Source organism: Garra rufa, chromosome 14 (assembly GCF_049309525.1).
Source record: "Garra rufa chromosome 14, GarRuf1.0, whole genome shotgun sequence".
Lineage (NCBI taxonomy): Eukaryota > Metazoa > Chordata > Actinopteri > Cypriniformes > Cyprinidae > Garra > Garra rufa.
Window position 1 is genome coordinate 22,986,252 of NC_133374.1, and position 11,159 is coordinate 22,997,410.

Consider the following 11,159-nt stretch of genomic DNA (forward strand, 5'->3'; position numbering starts at 1 on the left):
ATCTATGTGTATCAGCATTGGATGATATCTGGTACTAGTTTAGTTTTTTATCTTACATAATTTAAATGATTCAAACTGTGCATCATATTAGATAGAGTAGTTAAGAAATGTCTTGAGAGCTTTGCACAGTGGCCTAATGCCCGAATTGAGAAGACATGTGATCTGATATTAAAGTACTAGGATTAACAAATGGAGGGAACTCCAGAAATTAATCATTAATTTGATGATAAACACAAATAATTTCTCAACAGCTTGTTTGGGATGAGTGGCCTTTGAAATAAAGTCACAGTCAAAAATGTGTTCAGAGTGTGTTCTGCATGATCAGCCTTCATCATGGTTTTCAATGCGCTGTGTATTTGGAAAGGGCTCCTTTTAGTTTCTTTCCTCTTCCTTTCTGTCTATGGAAAAGCCTCAGGGCCGTAAGTACCTTTTGAATAGTAATCGTTTAGTAATATCTTGTAATATCAATCTTTTTTGTGAAATTTGCACTTGAACTGCATGCAAAAATGTAATTTAAAAATGAAAATACTATATCAGCACAGATAACATCTGCTTAAACTGAAGTGCAGATAGTTCTAGAACATGTATTGCAATACAAAAGGGGTAAAACTGTTTTAGACATTTTCGTCTTTGATTATGTCTGACTCTTTATGCTATGATATCTCTCAACAGGTCTTTCATGGTGACATTTCCTGCAGTGATCGAGTCGGGATCTGAGGCTAAACTGTGTGCAAGTCTTCTCAAGCCCAACGAAAGCCTTATCATGAACATTTATCTGGTTCATGGTGACCAGAGCACTTTACTGCTACAGGAGAAAGCTGAGGAGGAGTTTCACCGCTGCTTTAACTTTCAGGTTTGCCAGCTAGAAAAGTGCATTCACACATAATTTAACATTTTAGTTAAGATTTGAAATAACATTTTGTCCAACAGACACCTCAGGTAGAAGCAGAATCAGTGCAGACAATAAAGGTGGAACTTCAGGGGAAGAACTTCAAGATGACTGAAGAGAGAAAAGTCATGTTCAGACGTTACAACCCTTTGACCTTTATCCAGACAGATAAACCCATCTATATTCCAGGACAGACAGGTGAGCTGTTAATTTTGGATATTTAAAGCTAAGTAAATAGTAAGACTGTTTAATGTGTTTCACACTGTTGATGACATGTGTTTTTCATGGGAAGCCATTAGTGAAAGTGCATTAGTACTCTGTGGCTCAAAAGATATAGCCCACAACAGCCACACCCCAAACCACTGGGCTGTTTCATGCTGCTTGGTTTGACTTGCACCCAACAGTGATAGAAGAAAAGGATATAAATCTTATAAACCAAAACAATCTTAAAATAATTTGTTTAAATTGTCAAATGTATCATATTAAGTGTTACTCTCACATTCATCTAAATCACACATGTAACTATAATACTATAACATATAATTATAAACATGACATTCACAAAAGTTTACATACACCTTGCAGAATCTGCAAAATGTTAATTATTTTGCCAAAATAAGAGGAATCATACAAAATGCATGTTATTTTTTTATTTAGTACTGACCTGAATAAACTATTTTACATCAAATACATTTACATATAGTCCACAAGAAACAACAATAGTTATTTATAAAAATGACCCCATTTAAATGGTTACATACACTTGATTCTTAATACTGTGTTGTTGCCTGAAGAGTCCACAGCTGTGTGTTTTTTTAGTCCTTTGCTTGTCCTGAACAGTTAAACTGCCCACTGTACATCAGAATAATCCTTCAGGTCCCACAAATTCTTTGGTTTTTCAGCATTTTTTTATATGAACCCTTTCCAACAATGTATTATTCATTGAGAGATGAGATCCATCTTTTCACTCTGAGGACAACTGAGGGACTCATATGCAACTATTACAGAAGGTTCAAACGCTCACTGATGCTTCAGAAGGAAAAACAATGCATTAAGAGCCAGGTGTGTAAACTTTTGAACAGAATGAAGATGTGTACATTTTTCTTATTTTGCCTAAATATCATATTTTTTTCAATTGGTGTTGGCCTTTAGAAGCTACAGAAGATAAATACATGTTTCCCAGAAGACAAAAAAGTTGTATTTACCCTGATCTTCAAATTCAAAAAGTTTTTACTCTCGACTCTTAATGCATTGTGTTTCCTTCTGAAGCATCAGTGAGGGTTTGAACCCTAATAGTTACATATAAGTTTGTCAGTTGTCCTCAGTGTGCAAAAGATGGATTTCAAAATCAAATAGTCATTGTTGGAAAGGGTTCAAATACACAAAAATGCTGAAATAACAAAGAATCTGTGGAACCTGAATTTTCCTGAAGAACAGCAGGCAGTTTAACTGTTCAGGACAAACAAGGGACTCATGCGCAACCATCACAAAACAAAAAACAAAGCTGTGAATCATTCTGCTAACAACACAGTATTAAGAATTAAATGTGTGTATTTCTCTTGTGGACCATATGCAAAAGTCTTGTATGTGAAATATCTTATTAGCAAGTTAGCACTAAATAAAAAAAAAGCATTTTGTATGATCCCTCTTATTTTAAATAATTAACATTTGGCAGATGCTGCAAGGTGTATGTAAACTTTTGACCTCGATTGTATTTACGTGTACATACAAGTTATTTTGAAAATGATGTTGCTTTTACTATCTGTGCTACCTTGTATTAAATTATGTATATTACATGAAGTCTGTGCTTCTGTAATTAACTTCAACTAATCATTTTCATATTAGATTTAAATCAAATTCCGTATTTCTTAGAGCCTCTAATGTTGCACTGCATCTCATAAATGACAAGTTTGTAATCTCATGTTGTCATATATTACTCATTTCACAGTGAATTTCAGAGTGGTCACCATGGATAGAAATTTTGTACCCTTTGATCAGCAGGTTTGTTACTATTTAAGCAAAATCAAAAAATATGTAAATAAGTCTAAGTAAGTTTTTTTTAAAAAGTGAATAACTTTTTTTGTTTGTTCGTGTCTTTTCAGTACAGCACAGTCGTGCTGGAGGTAAGCACATGGTACCAGTCTTTTGCAGCCATTCATGACATGCACAACAAAATGTTGATCTAATTTACATTTCAAATGTCTGTTGTTGCAGTTTTTAAATATTCAGTGATTACAGATTGCTAAAAATTGGTCTACATAAATGACTAAAGCTAAACTACATCTGCACTGTGTGTTCTTTGGGATCAAACAGGACAATCAGAATAACAGGATTGCTCAGTGGACAAATATTTCCTCAACAAGGTGGATATTGCAGCTTTCTCATGAGCTGAACCCAGAGGCCCGTCAAGGCAGATACAAACTGATGGCTTATATTGGTGAACGGGTGATCACACATTATTTTGAGGTGAAGAAGTATGGTACGTGACATCACAGAACGTTTTTGAGAGTGAGTATTAAATCTCATTCATATTTTTTTAACTGATTCTCTGTTGATTTCCAGTTTTACCTAAGTTTGAAATGACCATGAAAGCTCCAAAAGAAATAAGTTTTGGTGATAGCGACATGAATATGGAGGTTTGCGGAAAGTAAGCGAATGTTTCATCTCTTTTATTGCATTAAAGTCTAAAATACAATTAAAGAAAATTACGTTTTATTATTAAAAGCATGCATTTCATAGATACACATTTGGTAAACCAGTGGCTGGTAAAGCAAGGGTGGAAGTGTGCCGGGAACATTTGAGATATATTTCTCAAACAGACTTGATTTCACCATGTTTGGTTGAAACTACTGAGGTGTGAGACTTTATTATTGTATATTGTAATAAATTTATGAAAACATTTTTAAATATAGTCATTGTAATGGGTGTTTTCAATCCATGTGTCTGTGCTCTACCTGCAGATAAGTGCGACAGGCTGTGCCTCCTTTACTTTGGACACATCAATCTTTTTTAACTCTAAAAATGAGAGATTTCTAAATGAACATCTTACTGTAAAAGTAAATGTAACAGAAGAAGGAACAGGTGACAGATCCAAGAAGAACTCACATCCAAGTATTTGGATTGATTATTTACAATAATATTAAACAATTATATTAAATCGTTTGTTTTCCCAGAAAACACCATGGGGAAATCTGAAACTATAAGTCTGACCTATGAAAGCGGTAAAGCTACATTTACTGAGCTACCCAAAATTTATGAGCATGGGTCAGTTATACAGGGAAAAGTATGTCTTATTTCTGTTTATATTAATAGTTAGCTGTATTGAACTATTATTCAATTAGCCTGATTTTTTAAATGTTTTTCTGTTGAACAGATCAAACTTGCAAATTTAAATGGAGCACCTCTTCAAAACAAAGAAGTTTATGTTTTGGAGGGTAAAAGGTGGACCTCAAAACTGCGCTTGAATCTCACTACAGACAGCGATGGACTGGCCAGTTTCTCTCTTGATACATCTAACCTTTCTAAAAGTGATATTAATCTGATGGTATGATAATGTTTATGCACCCAGTCTATGATCAACTGACATCCTTGGTAACTGATAATAACTGGACATTCTTTGTTATTCAGGCAAGTGCATATCCAGAGTATCAGATTCAAGGCTTTAAAAAACTTACCTTCTCTACAGAAGAAAAAACAATTAAGCTCCTCCGGCCTGCCACTTCATACACACCAACTCTAAGTGAACTGATTATAGAGAATATTGAGCAACCATTAAAGTGTGATGCTGAGTTTACAGTGACCATCAAGTATTATTTTGTTGGAGAGACTTTTGAAGACTTCAAAACTGACATTGTCTATATGGTGAGTACAATTGCTGCATGGTCATTGGCTATGAGCAGTGTTACAGTGATGCTTTCCTCTGAGATTTTCAGTTTGTTATTGTGGTGCCATCTGTCCGTTTCAGGTCTTGTCCAGAGGAGTGATCGTTCATCATGGATATGAGAAGGTTGAAGTGAAGTCTTCTAATGGCGCAGCAAATGGCACAGTGTCGTTCAAACTGTCTATTCATGCAGATCTGGCTCCTGCAGTGCAGATTCTGGCCTACTGTGTTCTGCCCAGTGACAATGTTGTTGCTGGTAGCACAAATTTTGACACTGAAAAGTGTTTAAAAAACAATGTATGTAAAAAAAAAAAAAAAAAACTAAACAAACAAACAAAAAATACATTTATACAATAACAGTCATTCTGGTTTAGTACTACAATAGCACATCCTTCTGTTGCCGTCACAGGTTTCTCTGCAGTTTTCTCCTGCTAAAGCAGTTCCTGGTGAGAAAAACACTCTACAGATCTCAGCTCAGCCTGGTTCACTGTGTGGCCTCAGTGCTGTAGATCAGAGCGTCCTGATCATGGAGCCAGGAAAGCGTCTGGATTCTGACAAGGTTTAATTGTGTAACTTATCAAATGAATAAAAAAGCCTTCTGCATTACAAAATATTGACAAGTCTTTAGAACGATGTATTTAATCATTGGTAAATGTTTTTAATCTCATCACAGGTCTTTAAGCTGCTGCCAGTACGGTCGGTATCAGGTTATCCTTATAATGCTTTGGATAGACAAGAGTGCCTAGAAATTAGATCTCGTCGGGCTGTGTCACTAGACCGGGTTTATGACAGCTTGAAGGTAACAAACTGCTTGTAAAATACTTATGAAGAGGAGAAAGTAGGACATAATAAAAATAAGGATAAAAAATATTGTAGTATTACACCATACCCAAGGAATTTGAATTTATTTAGTTTTTAACATTCAAGCCTCTTTTTACATTTCACATAGATTTTAATTGCTTTTTGACAGAATGTGGGATTGAAGATAGCAACAAATTTGGCTGTGAGACAACCGCCTTGTCTGACATACTATGGTGTAACTTATCACAGAGGTTTTCACTTAGGTATGTTTACTTGACTTGCATATTTACATATTTATACATATTATGATAATTGTTTTGTTTTTATATATAGGCCTAATTGCTCAAAATGTTTAAGGGAACCTGAAATTATGTGACTGGAATATCACTTTGTCCTGTTGTTTTTTTAAATAACAGTTTCTTAGTGTTAACAGCTAATGTCTAAAATTTATTCAGATGTATTAAAAAATAGAGTTTTAGATGAGTAAATACATAAATAGACTGAGAATCAATTTATACCTGCTGAGAGCACTGAGAAATTGGTCATTAATTTAAATTTTCAGAGAGGATGAGCTATGATTATGAAACAACAGGATCTTCTCAACCACCTGTGGAGACAGTTCGTAACTTTTTCCCAGAAACGTGGATCTGGCAGTTCACTGAAGTGGGGTATGTAAATGCCAAAAAGACCACTTATTCAAGGATACCCAATAAAGTTTGTAAGTGACAGATTACGAGACAAGATAGGATGAGTTAAGACTTTATTTTATCGCCAAAGGGAAAGTTACAGCACCATCCCAATCTCAATGTTTAGCTCCTGGAAGTTTATTCTGCATTTTACTATAATGTGCTGCACAACAGGGACTCTGGATCAACTCAGGTTCCTGTCACGGTTCCTGACACCATCACCTCTTGGGAGACGGAGGCCTTCTGTCTGTCCTCCATAGGTCTGGGTCTGGCTCCTCCTGCTCAGCTGACAGTTTTCCAGCCCTTCTTTCTGGAGCTCTCTCTGCCTTACTCCATCATCCGTGGGGAGATCTTTGAGCTGAAGGCCACTGTCTTCAACTATCTGTCCAAGTGCATCATGGTGAGTCTTCAGATTCAGTCTTATCCAATCATATCAAATATGCCACTAATCATGTGTGTTTGACTGACAGGTTAAAGTGACTCCAGCTCCTTCCTCAGACTACACTCTCAAAGCCTCCTCTGATGATCAGTATTCATCCTGTCTGTGTGCTAATGGAAGAAAGACTTTTAAATGGATCCTCACTCCTTCTGTTCTTGGTGAGTTTTCCCGTCTGAATCATTGTTTCTCAGTCTCTGTTGTATCTTCACGTACATGTCTTGTGTTGTAGGAGTCTTGAATATTACAGTCAGTGCAGAGGCAGAGGCGTCTCAGACTGTGTGTGACAATGAGATTGTGAGCGTGCCAGAGAGAGGACGCATTGACACAGTCACACGAAGTCTGCTGGTACAGGTCAGTGAACGTCAAATGACTCTTATACATAATTTATCCATGATCCTAATGCTGCTTATGTCAGTATGATGTGTTGATGTTATTGTTTTATGCTGCAGGCTGAAGGAACGGAAAAGACAGAGACCTACAGCTGGTTACTGTGTCCAAAGGGTTTGTCTGCAGACAATATTTAGCATCATAGTGTTTCTCTGCTGATCACTGATATGTGTTTCTGTCTCTCTGGTTCGTAGGTGACAATCTCTCAGAGGAAGTGGATCTGACTCTTCCTAAAGATGTGATTGAGGGATCAGTTAGATCCTCTGTTTCAGTCATTGGTAACATTTACATACACAAACAGAAATGAGGAGTTTGTGTTTGTTTTTCTAAAAAAGTAGTGAGTTTGATTTGTGTTTGGTTTGTAGGAGACATATTGGGTCGTGCACTGAGGAATCTTCATGGATTATTACGGATGCCGTACGGCTGTGGAGAACAAAACATGGCTGTTCTTTCTCCCAATATTTACATTCTGCAGTATCTGGAAAACACAGAGCAGCTCACCTCAGCCATCCGAGAGAGAGCCACCGGCTTCCTTAAGAGTGGTGAGAGATATCAGAAATCTACCACAATACATTTGATTTCAGGCACACGTGATCAGATCAAACATTTAATTACTGTCAAATTTATCAGGATACCAGAGACAACTGAACTACAGACATAAGAGTGGTGCATACAGCACATTTGGACATGGAAAAGAGAATACATGGTGAATACTGCTAACTCTTATTTTTATCAAAGCAAATACGTTAATTTACAATAATAAACACAGGCATCCTGTATAAAATATTATATAGTCTGTCTTCTACATTTTCTTTGATCAGTCAATTTTGAGTTACCATTTGATAACTGAATTACCACACCACCAGGTTGACTGCCTTTGTCCTGAGGTCTTTTGGCAAAGCACAGAAATACATATTTATTGATCCACAAATTATTCAGAGTGCAAAGAAATGGTTAATAAGCAGACGGGATTCGGACGGCTGTTTTATCCAACAGGGAAGACTGTTCAACAACAGAATGAAGGTGTGTCATTTATTTCTCAATGTTTGCTATAATCAATAGACACCAGGTCTGGTAATAAATGTAATATTTGTCTTTATTTCTGTTTTCTTTTATTGCAGGGTGGAGTGAATGATAATGTGACCATGACTGCCTACATTACTGCATCATTGCTTGAACTGGAAACTCCTGTGACAGTAAGTTCATCTACAGTATAAACTCAGAAAAATGACGCTCACAGCAGCTGTGTCTCTGTTTTTGTCGCAGGATCCTGTCGTCACTAAAGGTTTGTCATGCTTGAGGTCTGCCACTGAGGAAGTCAAAAACACTTACACCACTGCTCTGCTCGCCTACACTTTCAGTCTGGCTAGAGACACGGATACTCGACAGCAGCTTTTAAAGAAACTAGAGGAAATTGCTGTTTCAGATGGTAAGAGATTTTTTTCTGATGACTTTCTGTTGTCTTTTCATGCTCGTTGAGTTACTGGAGTTTTTTTTGTTCATGTGTCCTAAAGGGTCTCATCTCCACTGGTCTCAGTCTGGATCTGCTGATGACTCTGATTCTCTGTCAGTGGAGATCAGCTCATATGTGCTGCTAGCTGTTCTCACTACAGATTCAGTCACTACAGCTGATCTGGGCTTTGCTAACAGGATTGTCAGCTGGCTTGTGAAGCAGCAGAATGCCTATGGAGGATTCTCCTCCACACAGGTGACTCAAACTACTCAAATCAAACACATAATTGCTGAATGATGGGTAAAAGTCTCATTACTGAACACATTTATTTCTCAGGACACAGTGGTGGCTCTTCAGGCTCTGTCTTTGTACGCCACCAAAGTGTTCAGCTCTGACGGCTCCAGCACAGTGACTGTACAGTCAGCAGGAGACACTCACCACTTTGAGGTCAATCAGGACAACAAGTTACTGTACCAGGAGAAGCAGCTGCAGAACGTTTCAGTCAAATACAGCATTGAAGTGAAGGGCTCAACCTGCGTGTCTGTGCAGGTCTGTAGTGCGTTCAGCTTCATTGACACTCACTTACATTTTCTCTTTCCTCTCTTAGAATTTTGTGGTTATGTTTCTGTGAGATAATATATGAATGTGTTTTTCTTCATGTTGATTCTCTCAGATTGCTCAATTCTACAACATTCCTACTCCTACTGAAGCCAAAACATTGAGCATTGATGCTAAGATTGAGGGAGATTGCAAGAAAACTTTTGGACAGGACCTACTGTTAAATTTCACTGTAAAGTAAGAACAGTAACTTTATTCTATAAGACATGATGGTTTTGGCTTTAGTTCATTCAACTCTGATGGTTCGTATTTTCTCTTTTCCAGGTATAATGGTCCACAGGCAAGATCTAACATGGTCATTGTGGATATTAAGCTCTTATCAGGATTTACAGCTGATACATCAATGGTGCGTTTTACTATAAAATGATTAATAACTAGATTTGCTGTACTGACACGGTGAATCTAAGATGGAATATATTGTCTGGCTCACTTCTACTTTAACAGCATGATAACTTACAGAAAATAGCTTTTTAGTGTTCTTTTACTGTTTTTTTTTTTTTCCACACAGCTTGAAATTCAACGTCTTTCAAAAACATCATTTGTGGAGCGTTTTGATTCCAAAGATGATCATGTGATTGTGTATCTGAAAGAGGTGAGAAAAAAAGCAACATTCATATAATAAGTTACAGTGATTTTGTATCAAATGTTTAATTTCCTGTGTAACTTCCCGCAGGTTCAAAAAAATACTGCACTGAATCTCCAGATAAAATTGAAACAGGTTCTTCCAGTGAAGAATCTCAAACCAGCTGTAATTAAAGTATATGACTACTACCAAACAAGTACGATTTTATGTGCTGTTTTCTGTTATTAGTATATGATTCGAAAGTATCAGTTTCTATTAAGCTAATGTCTCTGTATCAACATTTCCCTCAGGTGATCAGTCAGAGACGGAGTACTCGTCCCACTGTGAATGAAGTGTCATGCTTCAGTACTGCAGCTTGGATTAAGAAAATAAATTCTCACTAAATGATTAATGCTTCACTGTTTTGTCCAGTGTTGATTATTCTTTGTAAAAAATCATTTTATATTTCATGAACCCAACAATTCAAAAGTTATTATAGTCGTCAGCCTTCATTTAAAAGGATCCCAATAATAAAAAAATACATGTAAATAGAACTTGGCTGTAAGAAAAAGCTAAAGCAATAATCCAACAGGGTAAAAATCGTGAAGTTTCAAACAACTAAAGATGTTACAAATCTGCCCGGAAGAGGACGTAGGTCTATATGGTCCTAATGCATGGTGAGGAGGAGAGTTTGAGTGGCCAAAAGAATTGCAGAGATTAGTTGAGTCTTGGTGTCAGAAAGCCTGCATAAAAAATGTCAAACAGTCTCTACATCACATGTTGTTCAGGAGGGTTTCAAGAAAAATCCTCCTCGCTCATCCAAAAACAAACTCCATATTCAGTTGTCAGACACAACCAGGACAAACACAGATATAAAGTACTCCATGCCCACAGTTATGTATACTGCTCGATCTTTAATCTGTTGGGTCTATTTCTCTGCCAGAGTATATTGCAGCTTTCTCATGAGCAAAAACTCAGGCCAAACATGCATAAAAACATCTTTTACAAACCAATTGCAAATGTTTTACTGAAAGTGTCATTTAATCAATGCACTGACAAATCATATCTGTGCGATGTGTTGTTTTATTAATTTGCAGGAGTTTTTTTTTTTAATTGGCTAAACAGACCAATAAGAGATTACTACTACTACTACTTTTCTCTTACGCAAGTCTCATTACACTAATGTCCTAGGGCTGCCATTAATGGCTATTTTTATATCGATTAATCTATCAACTAATTTATTGATTAAGCTAAACTACTAATTTTCCCCCAAAAAATTAACAATTTTACTAAAGAACATTTTATTCTTTAATAAAATCAATTAATTGGAGATGCTTTTGATTATTAAAATGTAATGGAACCATTAAAATGGAATCAAGAAAGTTAATGGAAAAAAAAAATTTGGTAAGAATATATATATATATGTGTGTGTGTGCGTGTGTGA

The 11,159-nt window shown here is 36.4% G+C and overlaps 1 protein-coding gene across 1 annotated transcript; it reads left to right on the plus strand.

Moving 5' to 3' along the window:
* Positions 1 to 303: 303 nt before the first annotated feature.
* On the plus strand, positions 304 to 10,134 carry LOC141284271 (alpha-2-macroglobulin-like). Its single transcript, XM_073817275.1, has 34 exons — positions 304 to 419; positions 673 to 853; positions 931 to 1,087; positions 2,838 to 2,890; positions 2,992 to 3,012; positions 3,203 to 3,368; positions 3,452 to 3,536; positions 3,629 to 3,743; positions 3,850 to 3,970; positions 4,063 to 4,172; positions 4,263 to 4,433; positions 4,517 to 4,750; positions 4,854 to 5,066; positions 5,179 to 5,328; positions 5,443 to 5,568; positions 5,740 to 5,833; positions 6,133 to 6,238; positions 6,431 to 6,656; positions 6,727 to 6,853; positions 6,925 to 7,046; positions 7,145 to 7,196; positions 7,277 to 7,360; positions 7,448 to 7,624; positions 7,713 to 7,788; positions 7,949 to 8,105; positions 8,204 to 8,278; positions 8,349 to 8,511; positions 8,597 to 8,790; positions 8,872 to 9,084; positions 9,209 to 9,330; positions 9,418 to 9,499; positions 9,662 to 9,745; positions 9,827 to 9,932; positions 10,027 to 10,134. The coding sequence occupies exons 1-34, from the start codon at positions 334 to 336 to the stop codon at positions 10,065 to 10,067; spliced, it is 4,290 nt and encodes a 1,429-aa protein (XP_073673376.1). The 5' UTR covers positions 304 to 333; the 3' UTR covers positions 10,068 to 10,134.
* Positions 10,135 to 11,159: the final 1,025 nt, after the last annotated feature.